General features: G+C 47.1%; 1 protein-coding gene across 8 annotated transcripts in view; it reads left to right on the plus strand.

Moving 5' to 3' along the window:
- The window catches only part of Vps8 (VPS8 subunit of CORVET complex), a 220,950-nt gene extending 199,938 nt beyond the window's left edge, over window positions 1-21,012 (plus strand). For 5 of the 8 annotated variants that reach the window (XM_031363493.1, XM_031363496.1, XM_031363499.1 and 2 more), the window contains 2 exons: window positions 17,080-17,160; window positions 20,476-21,001. In XM_031363493.1, coding sequence (XP_031219353.1) covers window positions 17,080-17,160; window positions 20,476-20,625 — 231 coding nt within the window. In that variant the 3' untranslated portion in view covers window positions 20,626-21,001. Of the gene's footprint in view, window positions 1-17,079; window positions 17,161-20,475 lie in introns of all 8 variants that reach the window. The other 3 variants (XM_031363491.1, XM_031363498.1, XM_031363497.1) reach the window with 2 other exon arrangements.
- Window positions 21,013-26,335: the final 5,323 nt, after the last annotated feature.

Here is a 26,335-nt window from a genome sequence, read left to right on the forward strand (position 1 = left end):
AAAAAAAAAGAAAAGAAAAAGAAAGGAAAAGAAAAGAAAAAGAAAAAAAATTTTCCCTTTCTGACAAAAACAGAAAGTGGTTATACCTTGTGGCAAAATGTCCAATCTTCTGTGAGACCCTGTCTCTGCTGCCTTTTCATTTCTGTTACAGTGATGGTAACACTTACTAGTCACGGAGTATCGCCTGCATAGATAGCATCAAGGTGTCGCCCCATACCCCAGGAAGCAGCCGTGCCCAGCACCACTCATGTCAGGCTGATAGGCAGGCTTCAGTGAATTTGACCAAAATGCTACATTGCATGTCTGAGCTTCCCAGTACATTCTGAGGTTGTCAAATCAGCTTTAGAAATCCACTCTGGTGTGACAGGTTCGGCAGGGTTTGTTCCCCAGGTGTTGTCTTTCACGGTAGGCTAGGCAATGAGCAGCCAAGCATGGGTGTGAGTGCCATATGGGCTTCAGAGACATTACGCTAATTCAGGGATATTCTGAGTATGAAAGAGAGAGCACAGAATGGGTAGATAAAACAAAACACACACAATTCTTACAGGCCGAGTAGGAGAGCAGCTCTGCAGACCCAGCTCTGGGAAGGCAAAGACAGGTGGATCCCTGAAGCTGGCTACTCAGCCAGTTGGTGAGCTCCAGATTCAGTAAGAGACCCCGTAGTGTGAGAGCGCGGAGAAGAGAGAATGACAGACCCCACATGAATAGTAGGCCTCCACACACCATTTCACACAGAAACACCCGTGCTTCCTGCTGTAATGAACAGCATTTTGTGACCTGGAAGACACCATCTCAGCACCCCAGCCAACTGGGGAGCTCAATTTGCCTGTGGGAAATCCATGACACTTTGTAACTTCATGTCACCTTATGTGTACCACTGATGTGATTTAATGCCCCACCCTGTCAGGTACAAACAGTACTTTAGCATATCCAAACCTCTGTGTCCTACCATGTATGGACAGTAAGTTCTTCCTCCGTGGGCTGCAGCCATATGCTTAAGCATGAAGCTATCTGACAGGAGACCAAGAGCTCTCTAGACAACAGGAAGCCTGTGTCTCCGCCCTTTCCCTCCCTGGCCTCTGCTCCAACTGCAGCTTGGGAAGCAGCTGTAAAGACATCCCTCACACTTCACAGATAAGGTGATGACTATCGAGGTAGAGACTATTAGTGTCACTAACGTGTAGTGTGACAGCCAGGGTCTGATTATCACTATTTGCTGATGATATGATAGTATACTTAAGTGACCCCAAAAATTCCACCAGAGAGCTCCTAAACCTGATAAACAATTTCAGCAAAGTAGCTGGATATAAAATTAACTCAAGCAAAACAGTGGCCTTCCTCTACACAAAGGATAAACAGGCTGAGAAAGAAATTAGGGAAACAACACCCTTCACAATAGTCACAAATAATAAATAAGTAAGTCCAACCATTTGTCCAATGATAAAAATGAAGGGTTTTGACTAGTAGAACAATGCTGTGCTCTGAGATGCCTTCTCTATAACTCTGCTTCCCATAAAAAGAAATCCTAATTAAATAATAAATAAATAAATAAATAAATAAATAAATAAAATACCTTGGTGTGACTCTTAACTAAGCAAGTAAAAGATCTGTATGAAGTGACTTTTCTATTAGGCTTCTTTCAGACTGATACTGGGACCATGACAGGCAAATGCACACCCTGGCTCTAGGTTGCCTCCACTCAGACCTGCGATCCACCACCAACTTGACCTTGGTACATTAGGGAATCCCAGGACCTTAGTTTCTTTAACTGTAAAATGGCGGCAACAGCAGCTCCCGTAGGTTCCGTGGGGACTGAAGAGAGCGTGCATACGTAGGATAGGATTCCTTGCTCCCTGGCTGGCAAGCAGCAGCCACGCGGAGCTGCGGGTCCTGCTGGCCATCCTCTTTCCACAGCACAGAGGCATCAGCCAGCATCACCAGCATCTGCCCATTCTGCTATGAAAGGCCATTGTGTCAGCATCGCCCTAGAGCCCTGATTGCCTCTCTGGCACCTTCAGCTTGTCCTGCCTGGCTTTTCACGCTCTCAGGCAGTTTAACCACTTGGCATGTTATTTCATCATCTAATTCATAGTGAGTCGAGACCTGTGGAGCTTTGAGTTCTGGGACATGCGGGCCTGAAGGGTCAGGTGTGAGAGAGCATAACAGTGATGAACAGTCAGGAGGGGCACGCTCAGTCTGTAGAGCAGGAGCTGCAGTTTGCTCTTACCTCTGAGGCCACTGTTTCATTTTAACAAACAGCTCTACATGGTTGGGGCCTCTGGTGTGAAATAGCTCGGACAGTAGCAAGCCTGGCTGAGGGCTGCAGCAGATTATAGTGTTAACAGATTTCAGAGTGAAGTTGAGGACAGGCAGGAGAAAAGCAGGCATACAGTTTGTGTCGCTTTCATGCTCCAACAAATTCAGGTGCTGCCCAGGGAAGACACGAGCTATACCTGCTCCTCACGCCAAGGCCCTCTGAGACAGGGGAGGTGGGAAGACAATGAGGAAATGAAGTCTTAGCATAGGGATTGTGAGCAAGGAGAGAACAGGCAGAGTGCAGCTTTCTGTGCTGTGTGTGCTTCTTGGAAGGCTTCGCATGCAGGCCCTCTAGACTCACATCTCTGGGAGCCTAGCCCTCAGGGCAGTGGTGGCTCGAACGTCTCTGCAGTGAAGCTGGGTGTGTGGCTGAGAGCTGTGGATCCTGCCTGCCCTGGTTGTTTTTCTTTGTGGGATGTAATTACAGCTCTCATTCACGCCACATCTGTGTGTCACCCAGCTTTGCAGCATGCTGCCATGCGCTGCTCACTCTCCCCAGGGCTCTCACAGATCACCAAGACCTCATTTTCATCTGGATTTACTTTAATGCTGAGCATCACAAGGTTATTTCCAGGGCAGCACCATTTCTTCCTGTAAAATGTTCAGCCACACTTTAATTTTCAGCCCTTAGCAGTAGACTTCATCACATGGCCAGAAACCTGCTGTATCTTAGTCACTCTCCTTCTCTTTGACTGAGTAGTTCCACGATGGGATGGTTTGGGACAGGAAGGGCTGTGTGTTACAGCTTGTGACACTGCCTAGGTTTTGTTGCCCCCATTTTCTTTTTAACTTAAATTGTGAATTTTTTTTTGAAAAGTTCATATGTATTTACATCTCTCCCACCATTCCCTCTCATCCCCCCAACTCTTCCCCTACTCTCCCTCAAATTCATGAGAATGTTATTATTGTTGTCTGTTTATTTATCGTTCTGTGTATAAATGTTGCAAATATATACATGCATGCATGCATGCAACCTATTGAATCCATTGGTATCATTTATGTGCACATGTGTTTAGGGGATCACTACAGCTGGATAATCTGTCAAGGGACTTGCCCCTGGAGAAAACTGATTCTTTCTCAGCAGCTGTCCATTGCATGTAGCTCTCTATCTAGGGGTAGCGTCCTCATCCATATTGGCAGGTCAGCTGATACTGCCATTGTACACATCTTGCTTATAGGCAGCCATATTGTTGTGATTTCTTGGGTCCACCCTCCCTGTAATGTCTAGAAGACACTATCTTGCAGCAGGCGTCATGATTGTTTGACTCTGACAGTCTTTCCAACCTCTTTTCTGTAATCTTCCTTGAACCTAGGGCATAGAGGTAGCATTGTAGATGTACTTATAGTTAATTGGGTGCTTCTGCAGAATAATAGAGTTAGAAGTTTTACTAATTTAGGAAAGTAGCAGTATGTCACAGGACCTCTACAATTGCAGGTAGCCAGCTAGGTCTATAGCACCAGGCATGAATCCCCTCCCTAAGTAGTCCTGAAGGCCACGTGGACAGTCAGAATGGTTAGATAGATAGATAGATAGATAGATAGATAGATAGATAGATAGATAGATAGAAGCTCAAAGCAGATGTGTCCCAGTAGGAAAAGACTCGACATCCTACTCCAGACTCTTGCTCAGCCGTGTTCACGTCTACTCCATTTACAATAACCAGGAAATGGAAACAACTTAAAGGTCACTTCAACTGAGATAACAGGAATTCGGTACATGTATATTAGAATACCATCTGCTCAGCTGTAAAGAAGGTGAAGTTTGCAGGTAAATTATGGAACTGGAAAATATTGTACTGAGTAAACACAAATGCTATGTACTCTCACTCATATAGGGAGCCTAGCTCTGAATATTTAGATTTGAGTATATATCATAAAATAATCACAAAAGCCAGCAAGGAAAGGAACCCTGGAGGATGTCAAACCTGTAGAGATGGGGATGGGCCTGATTGCTAACGATGTTAACATCTGCGCATGGACACACTGGGAGGAGATGCAGCCCTAACCGGTCTGGAGCTCCCTATATAGAGACCAGGTTAGCCCCTAACTCACAGAGATCACCTGCCTCTGTCTTCTGAAATTAAGGCATGTGCCCCCATGTGCCATGATAAACATTTTTGAGGGTATTTTGTAGCCATTTTCATTTCTTGTTTGAGGCCTCTCTCTGTTCAGATCTATAGCCCATTTTTCAACTGGGTTGTTTGATTTGGTTTTTGGGTTTTTTTCAGTTTAGTTGTTGTTTTGACTATTTTTTTTTTTTTTGAGTTCTTTGTAGTCTAGCTATTAATCTTTTCTCAGAGGTATAGATGGCAGAGGGTCTCTCCAATTCTCTGGACATCCTCTGTTCTTACGTCCTTTGCTGTATAGAAGTGTTTTTGTTTTATAAAGTCCCATTTGTCACTGTTGACCTTAATTACTCAGCAAATGGAGTCCTTTTTAGAAAAATCTTTTCCTTCACCTTTATATTGTAGGAGAATTTTAGAATATTGTTTTTGGTTTTGCTTTTCTTTTTTCTGTGAACAAATGCTGTAGGGATTTTGGTTGGGTTTGCATTGAGTCTGTACTTGAGTTTGGTAGGATGAACATTTTCACAATATTCTTCCAATCCATGAACAGGGAAGGTCTTTCCATCTTCTAGTGTCTTCTCAATCTGTTTCCTCAGAGATATTAAAATTACATTGTAGAGATTTGGGGGCACGAGGGGGTTATGTTTCTTCTTGGATATTTTAATTTTTGAGGCTAATGTGAATGGAATTATGTCCATGATATTTTCCTTAGAATGCTTGTTATTGGCATATAGAAAGGCTATGATTTAGCTTGGTTTGGGATCCTGCCTTTGCTGAAAGTACTGCTCATTTTTAGAGGTTTTCAGGTGGAATTCTTGTTCCTCTCACTTTTGCTTTGTGTATAACATTGATTTGGTAAGTCAGTTTCTCTGTGCAACATCTCTACACTGAATCTTCTTCCTTTCAAGGCTGTTTTGTGGCCCCTAGTTGGCTGCCCTGGTTTGTGTTTGAATCACACTAGAAGCCATGATTGGCTTCAGTTAACAACACGGTGTTCCTTGAAGCTCTCGTGCCCTAAATGCTCATCGTCTCCTGGTGCCCACATCCCCTGAATGATAGGATGTGGTCCATTGTAGCCATACTCTGAAACAAATTGGAGTTGGGTCCAGGGGGCTACACAGGAAGCTGGTGAGCAGACGGGAGCTCATGTGCCCCAACCCCAGCCCACTGTTCTTTCTCCCAGACACTTCCAGGATAAGACGCTCAGTCACAGCCACTGCCATTGCCACCATTTTTTAAACATCAAATGGGTTCCAGATCCATATGATCTGCGAGTTTCACAGACAACAGCACAGACTGAGAGAAGCTAAATATCTCTAGAGCCACTCAGCTAGAATCCAGGTCAAGACAACTCTGCTGTCAGAAGTCCTGCTTTGTGTTTCTCTGTATTGCAGAGTGTTTCTGGAAATTTGTTGAATCAGGAAGGAGTAAAAACACCCTCATTCACCTTTTCTGTCCTTCCAGTCATCTGATGGGCAGATCTTTATTCCAAAACTGTTCGGGCTGTGCTCAGTGTTGGCAAGCAGGCTGCTTTGAAAATGGCCTCCATTTTCAAGATGCCATTCTCTTTGTTCCATTCTTTACCACGTAGTGTTCCATGGCCTGGTACTGTGGCCTCTGCACTGGGTTTCAATGCTCCTTTTACTTCTGGGTCTCTGGTCACATTAGGATAGGGTCACATGATAGAGACTGTGTATACATATATGTGTATGTGTGTGTATGTATGTGTGTGTGTGTGTGTGTGTGTGTGTGTGTGTGTGTGTGTGTGTGTGTGTGTAGATGGGAGGGTGGACAGAGCCTCTGGAAAGGCAGCTGTTTACCAAAGGATGTGGCTATGTGACTTCTGACATGCCGACTGGTTCATGTTTTACTATCTCCAGCCTTAGGAACTGGGATTCAGTTCTGAGGCTTAACAGGGACTTCTAGAGATTCTACTGTGTCATGCCTTGGGTTCAAAGATAGACAGTGCTTTCCTTTGCAAGTTGCCTTAGTCATGGGTTTTCTTCTCAGCAATAGAAAAGTATAAAAGTAACTTTTATTTGCCTGATGTAATTGTCATCTCAGAGGCATAATGCCTCTTGTCTGCTAACCTATGCCTAGTCCTGGAAGCTTCTAGCCTCCGTACGATCTAATCTAAGCCTAGAATGTTTCCAGCCTCTGGGACTTGCTGCTGAATAAACTCACCTCCAGTGGTTTGAATATGCTTGGCTTGTAGGGAGTGGCACTGTTGGGAGGTGTGTCCTTGTTGGAGGAAGTGTGGGGGTGGGCTTTGAGACCCTCCTACTTAGTTACAAGACTTCTCCTGTTTCTTCTCCTGTTTGCCTTTGGAACAAGATATAGAACTCTTAGCTCCTCCAGCACCATGCCTGCCTGGTGCTGGCATGCTTCTCTCCATGATGATAATGGACTGAACCTGTAAGCCAGTTTCAATTAAATATTGCCCCTCATAAGAGTTGCCTTGGCTATGGTCTCTTCACAGCAATGGAAACCCTAACTGAGACATCATCCCTTCCTAGCTAGCTCTTTCTGAACTCTGGCTGGCTGGTTCAACTCAGCTATCTGGCTCAAACTCTTCTCCCAGCTGACTGATTCAATCTGGCTTCTCTTGGCTTCTCCTGAGTTGCTCTTCTTGGCCTCATACTAACTTGGGCAATACATTCTAATCTTCTGGCTCCTTCTGTCTTCACCCATGTCTAGCTCATTCTCTCTCTGCAACCTGCCTCTGTACAACTGTCCTGGTAAAACTGCCTTCTCTCCTAGTCTCTCTGTGCTGTTCTCTCTTTAAGTAGTCTCTTCTCTGTTCTCATGAGAGTTGGGCGTATCCTATCTCTGACTCATTCTGTCTAATCTTTTTCTGATTTGTCACTTTGTCACTTTCAAACATGGCTGCTTTCCTCTACAAACTAATTCTACCTTCATTATTTGGGATTTAAGATACGTACTAAAGGTGTGTCTGTACTCCAGCCAGTGGAATTAAAGGTGTGTGCTAAGGCTGAGCCACACCACACCTAGAAACAGGTTTTCCCAATAAACACCACAGTGTCAGGGTTCACAGTGTGATCAGATGTCCTATGACAGAAAAGTAACTAAGACATCCACCAACTGCCAGTAGCTCCCTGGGAAGGGTTTTTAATTGTTAATTAATTTTGTTGTTTGACAATTATACAAGTACATAATACATTCTGACGATTCTCTCCCACTCCCTTTTGTCTCCCTCCCATTCCTATCACACCCTTCTCATCTTTACTGGTCCTTTTCCCAGGTTTATAACTTCTGGGTTGGTTTTGTCCAGCCAGGGCCATCTGTGTGCTCACTGGATTAGAAGTGGAGTCTGATAGCAGCCTGTGAAGGGTACACAACTGAAGGCAATGAGTCCCTTAACAGTTCAGAGAGAGGAAGGGCCTCTGACAGGGTCACCACATCTGCTCTCTACCCAAAAATCTGTTCAGCAAACATTTGCTAAAACTCACATCCTGACTCATTCTGAGCTGTCAATTCTACAACTGCGTTATGTAGAGGTCCCTATGGTCTTGGGCAAGTTTGTCCTATGTATTGGCCAAACCATCAATTTTATTTTACTTAACCAAGTTTGGGGAATGTGTTATTTTTAAACAGAAGGAAAAAAATGACCAAACAAGGCCTGTGACACTACGGAACCCTGGAGCTAGAGGTCTGTGCTAAGTCCCTGTGTGGAAGCAAAACTGGCTTTAAAAATCACTAACCTAGAAATCTTAAGTGAGTCACCTGCTCTCTTTGAATAGAGTGGGTTGTTTTTTAATTTCAGTAACATGGAGATACTGATCTCCATGGAGAGCTTCCAATATAGAATGGCTAAGAAGCTGGAAGGAAAGCCATGCCCAGGACTCTAAGAGCTCTCACCGGGACTGGTTTTTAGAATACACAGAATATATATGTGTATGTATATGTATAGCAGTTGTGTTCACAGCCTTTGCTACCATTTAAAATTTATGACTCTCAGCTTTTCCAGAGGCTCTGTCCACCCTCCCTTCACTCCATTACAAGCATATCTATACACACACACACACACACACACACACACACACACACACACACACACATATGCATACATACACATACACATATGTGTGTGTATGTGTGTATGTATACATACACACATACACATATATATGTGTATGTATATATACATATATATAGCAGTTCTATTCACAGCCTTTGCTACCATTTAAAATTTATGACCCTCAGCTCAGAAAGGGCTTGATGGCAGACGAGCCCCTAAGAAGTCCTGAGAATTTCAACAAACAGTGGTCTCATTTCCCTTTGAGTCCTACTTGTCTGTAGACACTATAAGGCTCTGGCCATCTATGGGGTATCATTGTCCTGTAGAGGCTCTACTTCTAGATGTTCTCAGGGATCGCACAAAACCCCCAGAGGGCAGTTTCTTGGTGCCTAGAGTAACAGGCTCATAAAATGAGAAAGAACCTACCACTTTCAGTCATATGTTCTTTGCTGTTTTAGTATGTTAGTATCTTAGTTACTGTTCTATTGCTGTAAGGAGATACTATGACCAAGGCAGTTTATAAGATACAACATTAACTAGGAGCTTGCTGATAGTTTCAAAGGGTTAGCCCATGGCAAAAAGCATGTGGTGGCAGACAGGCCTGGTACTGGAGTGGTAACTGAGAGCTCACATCTGATCTGAAGGTTAGGCTTGCTGTAGGCTTTTGAAATCAGAGAGCCCATCTCAGGGACACACCTTCTCCAGCTAGACCATGAATCCTAATCCTTCCCAAACTGTTCCACTAACTAGGGTCCAAGCAGTCAAATATATGAGCCTATGGGGCCATTCTCAGTCAAACCACCACAGATACCTTATTAAAAACCCCCTTCTCGCCGGGCAGTGGTGGCACATGCCTTTAATCCCAGCACTTGGGAGGCAGAGGCAGGCGGATTTCTGAATTCGAGGCCATCCTGGACTACAGAGTGAGTTCCAGGACAGCCAGGGCTACACAGAGAAACCCTGTCTTGAAAAAAAAAAAAACCCTTCTCTTGGCATCTTCAATAAACTTCAAAACCTAATAGAGGAAAGAGACCTTGGCAAGGCCAGAGCTCCGTACCAGCACTGACATCCCGCCTGGATATGCCATGTGACTTGAAAAACGTCCTCCATGTTGTATGTGTGTGTTACACACATTTGTTGGACAAACCTCCCAACTGCTTTCAATTTATGTAATTGTATTTATGTGGAGAAAATGTAACATTCAATCCAGTAAGATCCAAACAAATCATGTATCAAGTACACTATGGTCTGGTTAAATAATCTTAACAAGGATTGCCAGGGTGTGTGTGAACCCAGCGAATGTTAAAAGCAACATGACTAGTTAAGTCACCATGGGAAAGACAAGCACTAATGAACTGGCTGGATACAGATGAGCCAGGAGATGAAACACCTATAGGCTAAGAGTGTCTTGTCATCCTCAGGACACCATGAGGATCAGTGTGCTCACTGCCCACCTGCTCAGCTGCCTGAGGTGCATGTCTTCAAGCCCCACCCCATACCTGCTACCCAGAATCTGCTTTTATTACTAAATGTTTTTTAATAGCATCTCACCATGTGTCCCAAACTGGCCTAGAACAAAGTATCCTCCTGCCTTGGCCCCCACATTCTGAGATTTCCATTGGAGTCAGCATTCAACAACATCCACTGGGTCAGAAATCATGGAATGGACCTTATTTGATATTTCTGCACTTCTGACTCAGCCAGCAAACTCCCAAGGACAGACCCTGGAGTATCCCTGCCCAGAATAGACCTGCATGCCACCTAGTATTTCCCAAGGGCTTGATGATGCGGTTCTGTTTTTAGCAATAGCATTCTACTGCCCTGTGGCATGACCTTCACTTTCCTAAAAGGATCTTAATTGCCTCCGAAAGATAGCTGCCAGAATAAAATGGGTAAAGAAGACAAATCTAGACCTTGGAAAAACTGCATGTTTGTGAGAAATCATATAAAGCCAACCCAGTGTTTATCTCATCTTACAGAAATAGTAGCCACCAAGTTTCTTCATCACTGTTTCTCTGGCAGCAGACCTTTAGTCTAAACAAGTCTAAACCAGCCAGGTACACACTGGACATGGCTGCTCAGAGGCAAAGGTGGGCCTACTGTGTGGCTGAGGCCAGTGTTGACTTCACAGTGAGACCTAGTTGAAGTAGAGAGGAGGAGTGGAAGAAGAAGGAAGGAAGAGAGGGAGGGAGGGAGGAAGAAGACAATTAGTAACAAAACTTAGGAGATCCCAGTGCCCAGCGCAGGCTTTCTAATTACAGGGTCTGGGGAATCTCAGCGATGGGCACAAGTGGCAACACCCTCTGGAACACCCTGTGTCTCCACCATCATTTTCTGCCATGATATCTCATGATTCTACATGAGGCATAGTTTCCTGAGATTTGATGTGTGACTTAATATCCCTTCAAGGCCAAAGACAGGTGTCTCCATAAGGGGCAGCTTTTCTTGCTCTTACTGCTCTGCCATGTGTTAACTTGACCTTCAAAAGTCTTATTTTTTTTTTGTACTTTGTATTGATTCTTTGTGAATTTTCCATCATGTACCCCAATCCCACTCATCTCCCCATCCCTCCATATCTACTCTCTGCCCTTGCAACCTCCCCCACAAATAAAAACAAAAATAAATAAATTAAGTTAAAAAATAAGAAAAATCTAGTTGTGGAAGATGCATTATCACAGTACACCCTTTGTGCACACTTCTTCGCTTGAAATTTTTTTTACCTTTCATTTTTTTAAATTTGGTCATATTTTTTAAAATTTATAAAATATGGTAACAATAAAAATGAGTAGTATAAAAGTTGTTTGATATAAAACAGCAATCAATTAAACAGTCTTATGTAGATGCTTGTCCACAGCAATACTGAAAATGCATATATTTTTCTCTATAAATTTTAAATAACTCCAAACATATTAATTGAATATAAATAGATAAACTCTTTTTGTTGTTTGTTTGTTTGTTTTGTTTTGTTTTTAGTAGAGGTTAAAATCTTGGCTCTTACTGTGATAAAAGCCCAAAATAAGAACAATTTTTAGACATTGGATTTCATTGTAATAAGGCTGTACTTCAATGACCCTCACATCACCAAAGGATTTTACCTCCATCATAGCCAAACTGAGAGCTGACAGTTCTGATGCACCAAGGAATGAATAGAAGGCTCGATTTTTGGATACAGATTTCCTGCTATGGTCAAAGCTATTTGACTTGAGTGATTGTCTTCATTCTCAGCCCACAGGGAACAGGTTACATTCATTTAAGAAATGGTGTGTGTATTAAGATGGTCTATCCATAAAGTCATTTACCAACTGTTTCAGTGAACAATGGTTCTGCTTGGAGGGTGGCACAGACATTAGGTGAGGGTAAGAATCTGGTTCATTGGCTGTGATGGTTTTGAAAAGCATTCATCTCAGAGAAATAGTAACTTCTCTGAAGTCCTCTTCTTCAAAATTGAATCAGTAGTTAACAAACATCAAGCAAAGCATTCAGTCTCACTCTTTGTTGTTCTGTTACACACTACCTCCCAAGTTGATTGTCTGTGTTTCTTTTGGCTGTATAAATAATTTTGAAACATGTAAGCTGTTCTGAAAACCATAGTATAGTGTAAAAACATCAAATAAACAATCCTACTAATAGAAAGGCTGAGCTAGGAGAAGCAAGATTTCAAGATCATTATGTGGTTACACAGCAAGACACTGTCATGTACAAACAAGCAGAAAGTGTGAATGGATTGTACAATATTGGACCTATTTCTCTAATTACCAAATTAAAAAGACCACTGGATGATAGCCAACAAATTTCTAATTCCTCATACTTTTGAATTTCAATCGATTAGGATATGTTGGTAATATTAATTTTCATATTAAGAGATATTAAAGAAAAGTAATTGCTATGTCCTGTTATTTTTGTTGTTAAAGGTAGAATTATGTTTGTGTGGGTTTATTGAAAGATTACTTTCTAGCTTCTTCTAGGGTGTAGTTTTGCTCCTTATGTTGGTGTTTTGCATCTATTATTCTTTGTAGGGCTGGATTTGTGGAAAGATGTTGTGTAAAATTGGTTTTGTTATAGAATACTTGTTTCCTCCATCTATGGTAATTGAGAGTTTTGCTGGGTATAGTAGCCTGGGCTGGCATTTGTGTTCTCTTAGGGTCTGTATGACATCTGCCCAGGATCTTCTACCTTTCATAGTCTCTGGTGAGAAATCTGGTGTAATTCTGATAGGCCTGCCTTTATATGTTGCTTGATCTTTTTCCCTTACTGCTTTTAATATTCTTTCTTTCTTTGTTTAGTGCATTTGGTGTTTTGATTATTATGTGACAGGAGGAATTTCTTTTCTGGTCCAGTCTATTTGGAGTTCTGTAGGCTTCTTGTATGTTCATGGGCATCTCTTCTTTAGGTTAAGGAAGTTTTCTTCTATAATTTTGTTAAAGATATTTACTGGCCCTTTAAGTTGGGAGTCTTCATTCTCTTCTATACCTATTATCCTTAGGTTTGGTCTTCTCATTATGTCCTGGATTTCCTGGATGTTATAGGTTAGGAACTTTTTGTATTTTGCATTTTCTTTGACTGTTGTGTCAATGTTTTCTATGGTATCTTCTGCCCCTGAGATTCTCTCTTCTATCTCTTGTATTCTATTGGTGATGCTTGTATCTATGACTCCTGATCTCTTTCCATGGTTTTCTAACTCTAGGGTTGTCTCCCTTTGTGATTTCTTTATTGTTCCTGACTTGATTGTGTTTTCCTGTAATTCTTTAAAGGATTTTTGTTTTTCCTCTGTAAGAGCTTCTAGCTGTTTACCTGTGTTCTCCTGTATTTCTTTGAGGGTGCTATTTATGTCTTTCTTAAAGTCCTGTATCATCATCATGAGAAGTGATTTTTAGATCTAAATCTTGTGATGGTGTGTCCAGGACTTGCTATGGTGAGAGAATTGGGTTATGATGATGCCAAGAAACCTTGGTTTCTGTTGCTTATGTTCTTATATTTGCCTCCTGCCATCTGGTTATCTCTAGTGCTACCTGCCCTTGCTAAATCTGACTGGGATCTGTCCTTCCTGTGATTCTGGGATCCTGTGATCCTGGGCCTGTTAGAAAGCCTGAGAGTAGAGCTTCCTCTAGGTATTATGGGACTAGCTGCAGAGTTTGCACCCAAGGTCTGCTCAGGGCACTGGCCCAGACAGCAGAAGCAACCTATGCTACTGGGCTGGCAAAGTTCCTGCGTGCCTGGGTTCCACTGGTCCCAGTTTCTCCTGTGTTGGAACAGATATTGTGTCCTCCTCAACTCTGATCCTAGGATCATCTTTGCTTGCAAATTTTCATTGCAATGAGTCATTGGTCTGGTTTGTGGCCTCTGGCTTCTGCTACACTATGAATACTGGATCCTCACTGGGGCTCCTCTCAGATATCGTCACAGAGATTTTGTAGCTTTGAATCTGCAGGACTGGCCTCTTCACATGCTTCAGCAGTTCATAGATGGGTAGATGTGGGGTTGGGCCAACTCAGAGCCCTGGATCTGGGCCTGGCTGTCCTGTACACATACCACTGGGGCAAGCTCTCCTGCTTGTGGCTTGAAGCTCCTCTTGCTTCTCTTTGTATCCCGACTCTTCACCATATACTTACTTTATTACGCTGAGGCAGGGTGCCTCTGGTGTCTTCCTCCCATCTCTCTGCAACATCTTTTTAAATGGCCTTCCTTCCCCAGTATTTCACTAGGCCCTTGTGTTCCGTTTGCTCTCTTTTGAACTCTGCTTACTGAACTCTTCTGTGCTAGTGCTAACTTTCAGCTTGATGCCCCCCAGCGTCTTAATGAAGAATTAATCTCAAGTCGTGTTAGCCTATGGGCATGTCTGTGAAGGACTGTCTTCATTGTTAATGGGTGTCAGAGGGCCCTGCCCACTGTGGACTACACCATTCCACCAACCTTCATTGCCAGCAGGGGTTCCTGAAAGTAAAAAAAATGCTAGTTTTGATCAAGTAAGGATGATGTGCTTATGCTGTCTGTCCCTGACTGCTTCCTGCCTTGACTTAACTGAAGAAATGGACTGAAACGTGGATTGCAAACCTAATATTTCCGCTCTAAGTAGCTTTTGTCAGGGTATTTGTCACAGTAACAGAAATGAAACCACACTTTGCCACATGATGACCAGAGCTGGTGCTTTGTATGGGATGTGGCAGGGGTGTAGAGTGGTCAGTTCCGGACATTACCCCTCCCACCACCCCACTCTGCATTCTAACCCTGCTCTGCCCCCAGCCTGTGGCACTAGTGCTCACGGGATCTGAACGCAGTGCTGGGTCAAGATTTCAAGTGGTTGTGTCTCAACAGTGATGGTGTTTCCCTCTTGGGCTTTGGTTTGAGCCAGGCTTGGTTTATTTATCAGAACTTCAGATCTTAGAACCTCCTTCAGCATCTTACAAAGGCTGTCAGAAGTGTGATACATACTCTTTCCAATATCACATTTCCCCCCAACTAGTGATGAGGCCAGCAGTTCTTAAAAAGTGTCAAGGCAGCTCTAACACTCTCAGGTTGTGGTGGGCTCCCCCTTCTGTCTGTAAGAACCAGTGAAGTGAGTGTAGCCACATGAGAGGGCGCCCCAGAGGCCTTACCTCAGAGCCACCTCCTCAGCCAGCCATATTGTCAAGTACATCTAGAACTGAGGGAGCCATGAGCTAGACCAGCTATGGCATCATGTTCGGAACCCTAGAAACCCGGGCGAGGTGCGCTCTCTTCTCTTCCGCTACTTCTTTCTGGGCCTTCAGACCTCCTTTTCCTCCCCCTGGAAGTGGTACCTGTGGGCCAGTCCAGCACTGTTTCCCTTCTAGCCTGACTCAGCTCTTTCCTGAGGGCGATGAAAATGTTAAGGGGAAAACAGCAGAGCCATTTCGAGAAGACAAATACAACCTACAAATCTCTTAAAGGCTCTGAATGTCATACTATGTTAAGTTCACATCAGGGCCAGCAAGCTGCCTCAGTGAGCAAAGGCTACCTCTACCAAGCTCCCAAGACTGAGCTCCATCCTTAGGACTCACACAGCAGACGACTGACTCCTTTAAGTTGTCCTCTGACCTTAGGCACGACGGCATCCACATACAACCCTAATTAAAGATTACAGCTAATGTCCTGCTTGGTGGGAAAATGAATCTGCCAGGACCCTTTTTTTTTTTAAACTCAAATGCAGATTAGCAGCATAGCTTTATTTTCTTCAGCAACAAACATTGAAGCACCAGACAGATTGGCCCCTAAGTGCCTGAGGACCAAACCAGGAAAACAAAAAATTAGGCCCCCGCATTTATGTAGTAGCTACTATTTCTAGAATCTTTCTTTCCCTAGGGAAAATTGTACTGCTTAGGAGGAGACGGAGATAAGGTCAGACATGGGTCCCCAGCCAGGCTTGACAGGAAACCCGGGGCCCAAAGAGCTGTATGGTGTTCACCACTAGGGAAAGCAGGTCAAGAAAGTTCATGATGGGAATTCGGAGGAGGTGAGAATCTTCCTCGAGCCAGTGTACCTTCAGCATGCTGCCGCTCACTTTAAGCTCCTTCCCTACCAGTCCTCCAGGACCTTTCTTCTTCTTCTTCTTCTTCTTCTTTTTTTTTTTTTTTTTCTCGAGACAGGGTTCTCTGTGTAGCCCTGGCTGTCCTGGGACTCACTCTGTAGACCAGGCTGGCCTCGAACTCAGAAATCCACCTGCCTCTGCCTCCCAAGTGCTGGGATTAAAGGTGTGCGCCACCATCGCCCAGCCTCCAGGACCTTTCTTATAGAGTGCTTTTGAGGACTTGGTGAGATGGCCCGAGGGTGACACAGCAGCCAGGGCTCTGGCAGTGCTCAGTTACTTACGGTTATATCTGAGCTAGGCCTCATGATACCCTCTACCTTATGCTTCAGCACCAAAGCCCTTCAGCCACCATGTGGGGTGTGCATTTGAGAAACCCTTTTCCTTTCTGTCTAAGAGGCTCATAGTGCAAGGCAAGAGCAGAAAGAGCAGACAGTTTTTACAAGCTTTATACAGAAGTCTGACATAAACCTCTAACCAGTGGTGTCTCAAAGGTGTAGTTATAGCTATAAGCTGGCATAACCAAGCCCTGCTGGTAGGCAGCAGAATGTTACCTAGCTTTAACGATCAGTGACCTCCTAACAGTTACCTCCAGGGTCAGAGGACTGAAAGGACTCTCCAAGGTCATGTGGTGTGAGAGCTAGTGTTCAGATAGCAAGGTCTGTTGCAGCAGTGGCAGGATCTTCCATGGGGGCAGCGGGGGGGATGGAGGGACCCCTCTTCAAGCAGCTGCAGACTGGTCTTTCAGCTAAAGTTATAATGAACGAGGACATGGCAAAGAAGGGGTATCTGTGAGAGCCACATCCAGTGATGGATATAAGTGTACAAGAGCGATGGACCAAAGGTCCTCTGCTCAGAAGCCCTTGACGGAGGTTTAGAGCTAATGATGGGGAAAGGGGCCACAGATAGAGGTTGCAGCTAGGAGGAGCATCCAAGCAGGTCTTTGGGAGGCTAAGGCCGGATCTTCCAAATGCTCAAATCCCCCAGTTGCCAGGGGCCTAATTTTCTTCAGACGCATGAGGGAACTGCTACGCCTTGCTTCATCCGTGTGAGGAAGGTCAGAGGCTGCCCAGGGACAGACATGTCATTATTAATCGAATCACTCTTCTATTTCCTAGGCAAACTCAGAACCTGTTCTGGACCCACAGCAAATGCAAGCCTTTGATCAGCTCTGCCGGCTCTACCGAGGAAGTTCTAGGGTAACGTTTGTGTGATTGATGTCTCCCATTTGGAATTTACTGTTTGGGGATGGCAGTGTCCTAGAGGCCTGCGTCCAGCTCTAGCTTGGAAGGTGCCTGTCATGCCTGTTCTGACCACACCGCCCACCAGTCCTGGCCCCAGCAGTACTCAGCATTTGGTGAAAGGACAATAGAGAGGCATTTATTACTTAGCTCCCCGCCCCCAACCCCACCCCACCCCACCCCGCCCCAGAGCTGTGAGGACACAGAAGGCCCATGCCTGGCCTGTCTGCACAGAGAGCAAGCCAGAAGCCTGTTTTCTCCTTCAGGAGGCCATCCTGTATATCTGCAGCCAGGCCCCACTCAACATCTGTGTTAGTTAAATTTATTTGAGCCATGAAAGACCAATACTGGCTTGAACAAGGTGGAAGTATACACACAGGAAGCCAGGACACCACCCTGAACCTCCAGGGCTCTTCCAGCTTGAGGCTGACACCCACTTAGTTCAGCATTAGTGCTCCAGCTTTGAACACTGCTTGTGCATGCCAGCTGAGAGAAGGGAAGACAAGGCTAGTCCACTCTTCAAGACCCATGCCTAGAAGCTGTACACACCCCTTCCCTTGTCTACCAGGTCACTTACCTCCCGAGGCTGTGAGGACACAGAAGGCCCATCTTGCTCCACAGAGAGCAAGCCAGAAGCCGATTTCCTCCTTCAGGAGGCCATCGTGTATATCTGAGACTGCCAAGCCTCAGATCTGTGATCACCTAGCTTTCTATAGTATAGACTGGGGGAATTCGACATCTTTAAAACTGTGGGAGAAGGATGCATAGGCATCCATGGCAGACTCGAGTGCTCCCCTGGGTTCTCGGCCTTGCCCTTCCTTGCCTAGTGCCTGGATGGATCATGTCCCATCCAGTCATCCAGAACACAGGCCTGGCAGCATCTTAGGCTCAGCCCTCCTCCTGAGGAGGTCTGGGAAGCATCTTTTCTGGACCCCCTAGACATTTTCCCTCCAGACTGCCTGTGCTCTGCCTGTGCCATGCAATTCTGGCTGCTGCACTCCCTTCTTATCCCTTCCCTTCTGCATGGCCCATGCTGGCTCCCAGCCCATTGAGGGAGGGAACAAGAACTTTTCAGCACCTCCACTCCAGGGCACACCCAGGTCCCCCCAGCCCAGTGGTTTTCTGAGCCTGTCTAGACCCAGCTGTCTATGGGCATGGCAGCCCTGATCTCACTGAAGCAGACACTGAGAGAAACCAGCACTTCCTCTTGAGCTGTTGGCCTGGACAGGTTCTTCTGGAAACTTCCACAATATCCTAAATAAGACCCCGGCTGCTGTCACTCTGTCTCTTCCTGTTTGCCACCAAGTTCTGGCCGGAAACTGGATTCAGAATCACCATCTACTTCCCATTCTGAGCCTTACTCAGGGTCTGTGTTTCCTAGTCACTAAGTTACAGGAGGAAGTACAGTAATACTTAAGAAGTAGGAGCCATGGTTTGTGGTTGGTCTCTCTCCCTTAGTGCCAGAATATAGACACCCCTTGAGTGTTCTGTTGGAAACCTTGGGCATGATCTCCTCACAGACCAGTCACAGGCTGATCAGATTACAGAGTTAGGAAGTTCAAGCTGAAGTGTGCCTACCCTGCAGGGTATCCTTGGGAGCCCTGGCCCTCTGTGTGAGCCAGCCTCCCTCACATGCCCCCTCAGGCTGGAGGCTCATGGTCAGCCTGTAAGTAAGCATACAGCTTTGGTGTGCTGTCAGCTGCACACCATGACAAACACCATGACCAAAAGCAACTGGGGAGGAAAGGGTTTATTACAGCCTGCAGATTCCAGTCCTTCTGCAGGGGGACTCAGGGCAGGAACCTGCAGGCAGGACCTGTAGCGGAGACTGTAGAGGGGTGCTGCTTTCTGGTTTCTTCTGCCTCTCTTCTGTAGCCCAGGCCCACCTGCCTGCGGGTAGCACCAGGTACAGTTGGCTAGACCCACCAGATGGATTAACAAAAGAGGACATGCCCACAGACCTACCCACAGGCCAATCTGATGGAGGCAGTTGTTCAGTTGTGGTTCACCCTTCCCAGGTGACCAGTTGTCTCAGGAGGACAGCTGAGGCTGACCGTGACAGTGAGTGTGCATTAGACTATGGCTGCGTTGCAGAGCCAGGACTGAGGGTTGGGTTAGTTCTGATAAATTGATACTTAGAGCTTAGAGGGCTTCACTGGCTATGAAGTATTGTGGCCACTGGTTGCACTGTCAGCCAAACCACAAATGAGCTCTGTACCATTACTGCTCATGTGATGAGAAACTCCTTGCCAGAGATCAGAACAGAGAAGTCAGACAGGCAAGCAGGGCACAGGTGATGGGCATGTAACCTCCAGAAGGCAAGAACACAGGCAGCTTGGCTGAACAGGGATTGCCACATGGATCTGAGTTTGAATCCTACCCTATCACTGACAGCTGAGTGGCCCAGAGTGAGTCACTCACCAGGGTTCTGTGGAGGACTAGAAATGCCATTCATGAAAAGCACCCAGCCTGTCTGGCCTGCAGACATTCCAGGGACTGACTTATGCCAGGAGACAGATGCACACAGTCCCTCTGAGGCATTTGAAGGCTCCTTGCTGTATCAGCCTACAGAAGGCGTTCACCACCATCCCGCCAGCAGGGCACCATGCTCTGTCTCTAGGCCCCTCCACTGCTCCAGGAAGCTTACTTCTTGGCCCTGAGTTTCCCCTCAAATTAGAGTCTGGGTTTGTTGCTTAGCAAGCTGGAGGGCATCTGATGCAGGGCTGCCAGGCTCTGACTTGCAGAAAGCCAGCTGGGCGAGAGGAGGCCACTGAGGTACACAGCATGGCTGGCAGTGGGCTGGCAGGAATGGCAGAACTAAACCATGACAGACAAGGGGTACGGCTGAAGCCATTGGTGGATGTGTACAGCTGCAGGTAGGGAGGGCGAGTTTGGAGGAGAGGTGCGATCCATGAGTGCTTTTCTGGAGCCCAAACTGAATTGGTAGCCAGGTGGCCAGACTGCCAGAGAGTGCCAAAAGTAATTCTGGCCTGGACGCTCCAAAGAGAAGCATATGGGGGTTGTGCTGAGACAGTCTGCTCACAAGGAGGCTGCGCACAGGGAGGGCAACTGTGCCTGAGGAGACCCCACCCAGGCAGTCTCTTCTTGTGCCCAGGTGCACACCCCTTTCATGAGACATGGCCTTGGGATCCAAACACAGGGTTTTCACTCCTCCCACACTCTTTCACGTGGCCAAAGGAACAGGACCCTCTCCGCCTTTGTCCCCACACAGGACTGTGCCCTCAGCCCTCACATGTGCCCTCTTCTTCGCAGCTGGCTCTCCTTATGGAGCTCTCCCAGAACCGAGGCGGCGACAGCTATAGGCCGTTTGCCGGCCCCCAGAGCGGGCCTGCTTTCAACAGCGTCTTCCAGAACGAGAATTTCCAGCTTCAGCTTGCGCCTCCGCCTGTGGCTGAAGACTGAGGCCTCCCTGGAAGAGGCCACTGGACAGGCTCAGCCTCTGCCTCCCACACTCCTGCACAGAGGTCCAAGGTGGCCCTGAACCAGCTTGTCACCCTCCCCATTCAGTGCAGTCTCCCTATTGTGCAGGTCAGACTGCAGACGGCCGGTTTCATTTTGCTCTGAATATTACTTAGTTCTGCCAAGCACTTTAGAAAAATAACATTTACCCAACCACATTCGGTATAACAAGGGGCTTGGAGGAGCACGTCAACTGTGAAAAGCAAGGTTGGCCTGGGGAGAGCAGCAGTCTGGGAAGCAGGCATGTCTCTTGATGTTTATGTTAGAACCCATGTGAACAGGAGACTTACCCTTTGAAATAATAAATGTCTCAGTGTTTGAGTCCTGCATGCCTGCCATTCTCCTGGTGGTCAGTCTGTCCAGTCAAGGACCCTAACACTGTTGAGACAAACAGCTCCATCACAGGCTCCACGTGGGCCTCGACACTCAGGTGTCAAGGAGAGTAGGGCCTAGGCCTGTTGGGTTCTAGACCTTTTCGCCATTATGTAGCAGCCATGGCATTCATTATTCTAGAGACTCGGATGGTTCGTGCTGTTGGTTCAGCTCTCCTGACAGCTAAGCAAACCCACGAGCAGTCGGTGTGCAGAGCAGACACAGAGCGGAGCCTGCTGCTGCCCGGATAAGTGGAGCGGCTCATGGAGTAGCACCTCCCAAGAGCCCTCTGCCTCCAGAAGAGGGTGTGGGGTGGTACTTCCCACTGCGGGAGTGCGTGGAGACTCACTGATTCGTCAAGTACTCTAACCAACAGACACACAGAGGAAACAGTAGGGTGGGCCTTCAAGAGTCCCCCCGGCTCATCTGGAGTGGATGAGGCATCTCCTCCGAATGCCAGGCCCCTCTGAATGCCCCAGCATCTGGAAGCCCACCCCGTTCCCTCTTCTAGCACTTAACCAGAGGTTCTACCAAATGGTTCCAATTCAAAATGTTGCGTGGAGACAGGCACTGGCTCTGCTGACGTTGGGATGCTGACACTCTGGGGGGTGAGAGGTGTGGGGCCAAGCTCAGAAGGTGGGGCAGGCAGCCCCAGGGCCGATTCCCAGCTATCTATCTGTCTCTGTTTCTTCTGTGCACATTCCCACGTTGCTCTCCGCTTTGCCTCAGGTCAGATCTTTCCCTGAAGCAGAGCTCAGTGATGTAGCTAAGCTGGCTGACAGGATTGCTCCCAGGATCCATCCACAGGTCTCTGCCCCTCGGTGCTGGAGATACAGGCACTTGCAGCCACACCAGCCTCTTACATAGGTTCTGGGGATTCAGTCTCAGGTCCTCTCTCCAGTATGGCAAGCACTCTCACCAACAGGGCCATCTCCCTACCCACCCCACAACCACAGTTCTGGGTCCTATCACTGCCCCTTAGCCCTTTAGGAGAGGAGGGGTGTCCCAGAGACCCCTAAGCTACACTTTTTGTGGACAGGGGCAGGCTATGCCACACTGGCACCTGGGATAGCAAGGGCATGCAACATGGTTTGAAACCTCAGTGTTGGCCACAGCTCTTGTTGGGACAGATGAGGGCAGAGAGCCAGAGAGGAGTGCTACTGCCAATGCTCCAAAGAGACCTGCCCTAAGGGACAGCACGAGGCTGCCAGCCCCAAGCTGGGCTCTAGGCTCAACCCACACTGCCCCAGTCAGCTCCCCCAAGCTCCGGCCCCATAGCAGAGTTCTCAAGATGTATGGGAAAAATGTTTTACAAAGGTGCGGTCCAATATGGCTGCCAGGAGGCGGGGAGGGACTACTGCAAGAGGAACACCAGCTCATCCATGGTGAATGCTTTAGTGGATAAATAATTCAGAACTTTGGGGATCCTTTTAGAACAATGTTTCCTCCCAGCTTTGTCTGCAGAAAAAGGTTCCCAACAAGGCAGCTACACCCAGAGCACAAGAAAGGCCTCCTGCTGTGTGGCCTTCTTGGTAGGTCAGGACCACGCCAGGGAAGGCAGGAGCACAGCTGCGCACCTCGGGCTGCCAGAGCACGAGTGCATGCCCCCTCCTCCCCTGGGCACTCAGGACCCTCTTTTTGCTCCAGGCTTCTCTCTCTACATCCTCTGGGAAGCCCTTCTCAGCCCCTCCCCACCCCTACCCCAGGAAAACAGCATTTGGCTCTCACCTTGTCAGTGCTCCAGGGAGCACTTCCCATGGTAACTGTTCGTGGGGCTCATTAATCCACCTACTTCTGCTCAGGGCAGGAGGGTGTGCTCTTTGTTCTGTTGGCACAGTCAGTAGATTACAAGTGCCAAGCATGTGCCAGGCTCTGCTTCAAGCAGGAGGCATCACTACTGTCTCCTAAAGTCACCATTTTTCTCAGGTGTGGACAGAAATGATCACAAACTCTGTGTATCACATGAACATATCGGGTCAAGCACATAGAGGCAACCTGCTAGGCAGATTCTCCACCCCCCAGGTCAACCAATATCCTGACTCCTGATAGCACAGATATTTGCATAACAGTGGGAATTATAAACAACCTAGCTTGCCTGCTCTCTCTCTCTTTCTCTTTCTCTTTCTCTCTCTCTCTCTCTCTCTCTCTCTCTCTCTCTCTCTCTCTCTCTCTCTCTCTCTCTCTCTCTCTCTCTCTCTCTCTCTCTCTCTCTCTCTCTCTCTCTCTCTCTCTCTCTCTCTCTCTCTCTGTGTTTGTGGGTCCATGTCATACCTCCTCACTCCTGCACAGCATTCCATTGTGACTAGACTAACTCATTCCAATTCCAATGTGTTTGTGGCTTCTGGGGCAATAATGGCTGGCCTATTGCCATTATTGAGTCTGATTTTTGTGAATATACATGCATCTCTACTAGTTATGAACTCAAGAATGATTGCAGTGCCAAGGGGCAAGTTGGGGATGCTTAGTGACTTTCTGAATGCCCACATGAAGTTACAGCTTTAGAACTGGGCAGATGGAAATAGTTCACCTACCACCTACCTACCCCACACTTCTCTCCTGAGTTTACCTCTAAAAGCAAGACTCTGTCATCGGCCTCCTGTCCCTATCACAGCCAGAGACTAGTTGGCTCCTGATGCTGGCAGGGTCCACTGTAAAGCTGCTGCCTAGGGCCGGCTGCAGCCAGGAGTGGAGGGCTGGGGTGAATGGTAGCTTCCCACTACAGTAGCTGAGAAGCCAGGCACACAGCATTCCTGCCAGCTGCTTCCTTAGAACAAGAAAGTTGTGACTTGGTTCTAAGAGACTTAAAATGTCACATGGCATTCCTCAAATGGCCTGGGGACCTTGTAGCCTGCCAAATCTTGTCCCTTCCTCTAGAGGAATGAGTGAGCCTGGCATTCAGCACTCCGGTGCCTACCTCAGCTTCACCACATTGGCAGTTTCCAGCCAACGCCACTGCTGACCCTCTAGGGCTGAGGCAGACTGGGGTCTACATAGACTATCAGGGAAAACAGGACAGGTCAGGCATTCATGACCTCTCAGTGACCCTTGGACACGTTGATTGTAGGGAGACACCAACTTGTGGGCTAGAATCAACCCCTCTTAGACTCCCAGCAATCTGAAGGAACCACAGTAAATTCTAGTTGGACCCTGCTGACCTCTCCTGACCTTGCAGTGGTCTGCCCACAGGTACCCAGTGTTGGCTGCATGTTCACCCAGGGCCCGAAGTTCCTTGAGAAACTGAGATTGTTGACACCTTCTTTATCTAGTCCACGAAGCCTCTAAATTATTCTAACCTAGAGTGATGCTGAAGTGTAGTGACACTGGGAAGTAAGTGGAGGGAAGCAGCTGGCGGTGATGACCCAGTGAGGGCAGAAGGGTCAAGTGGAAGCAGCTGATGCCCAGAACGCTAAGATTGAAGCCCAGTTCCCCAAAGTAGCTGTTAGATGGGATGCTACACCCAAAAGGAGAGGAATCCAAGTCTTGAGAGAGACCAGACCCAGGTCAAAGCAGCCTGGCAGGAAGCCAGAGCCACCTGGTAACAACCGTGGAGGCTGAGGGTGGTTCCTCAATACCCCGCACTCAACTAAAGGCTGCTCTCTTGGGTGGCCCAAGTGTGAGGCCACACCAGCCATGGGCTGGGCCCGAGTGAAGGGATAGGAAACTGCTGGGAGAGAGCAGTGAGGGCTGCTCCGAGAATCCAGACTCAGGCCCGACTGTGTCCCCGCCACATGAACTCTGCATCTGACTTAAGTCTTGTGCTTCAGCCAACACACACGCACACACCCACACGTACGCATGCATGCATGCATGCACGCACGCACACATGCGGGCGTGCGCTCACACACACACACACACACACACACACAGAGTTAGGGCCAGTGAAGAAACTGCTGAGTGGGGAGATGCTTGTGAGACAAGGGTGCCTACAATCTGCAGTGCTCCACAAGCCTAGAACACTAGCATTGGCCATCTTATAGGGGAACCAGATCTCTGCGCTGAGAGAGATTGTCCAGAGTTTCACACCAGGTGACAGGCTAGATGCCACTAGACTCAAACATCTCCCAAACCCCAACCTTTCTAATCCTTCATCTCCAGATTTCCTAGGCAATCTCTGGAAACAACTGGAAACAAAGGAAGACCTCTCCTGACCCACAAGGGTCCAGCCGTCGTTGGAGCCCCTGGGAAAGGCTCATTCTTCAGCAGATGCTCATTGGCTCCAGGCTCCCAGCAATGCCCTCAATTCTCAACAGATACACAGTCCTGTGGCCATTGCCTGGACACCCCCTTCTACCACAGACCCTGTGAAATGAGGTACCACCAGTACTCATTGGCTAGGACTTCCATCTTCAAACTAAATGGTTTTTCAGCCAATGGAAATACAGGTTCATTTTAGAAAACTCAAAAAAGTAACAAAACCACTTGCCTAACTCAGCATCCTTCCCAGGTCTCACGAGCACTTCCATCATGTCTCCCTAGCACTTCTAGCATGTCTCCCTGGTTCCTAAAGACCTCCACCTGACCATCTCTCCTGGAACTCACTGCCAAGAGACAGGTCCCCTCTTACTCTCTTCATTCTACCCTAAGCGGCACCATGAGAGTTAAGGACATTGGCGGTTTCCAATGAGGACAAGATGCTAGCCTGGCTTACTGCAGACGGGTTGTACGCAGTCAGCACTTGTAAGACTACAAACAATAAGATGCCCTCCAGAATGTGGCAGTACAATTACTGAGAGTTAAATGACTGAGCCCTACGTGCAGATGAGATCTGCTGTCTGTAGGAATTCCTAGGAAAATAAGCTGGTGCTCTTGAAAGCAAAGCCAGCCAGGAGTACAGGCCAAGGCATGACTGAAATGGAAAAGCGGTGGACCAATCTTAATGTGGAGCTGGTAGGAAACTCTGCATGTGAGCATACGTGCACTAGCAGGTAACCTGGTACACAGAAAGGGGAGGCTAGACCACAGCCATGTTCCAGCGCTTCTGTGGCATCTTGTGGCTCGCCACTGGGATCAGTGTTCACTAGGTTGTAGGTAGCCACAGAGTAATGCAAGCAAAGGGCCGTGAGTGTGGGCTCCTGGGCCAGTGTCCTGGGTTCAGATCTGAACCTGACTAGTGAATGGTGCCGCTGTAGTGCTTTCTGAGCTGCCCTTGTTTCCATGTGGGATGGTAGGAGGACCACATTGGAAATGGTAAGGCAGCATCAGGAACTTGGTGAAGGCATTACTGTTGGGATGTTCAACAGCTGTCCCTAGGGGCAGCTGTCCCATGGATCCAAGCCCAGAA

This window comes from Mastomys coucha, unplaced genomic scaffold (genome assembly GCF_008632895.1).
Source record: "Mastomys coucha isolate ucsf_1 unplaced genomic scaffold, UCSF_Mcou_1 pScaffold12, whole genome shotgun sequence".
NCBI lineage: Eukaryota > Metazoa > Chordata > Mammalia > Rodentia > Muridae > Mastomys > Mastomys coucha.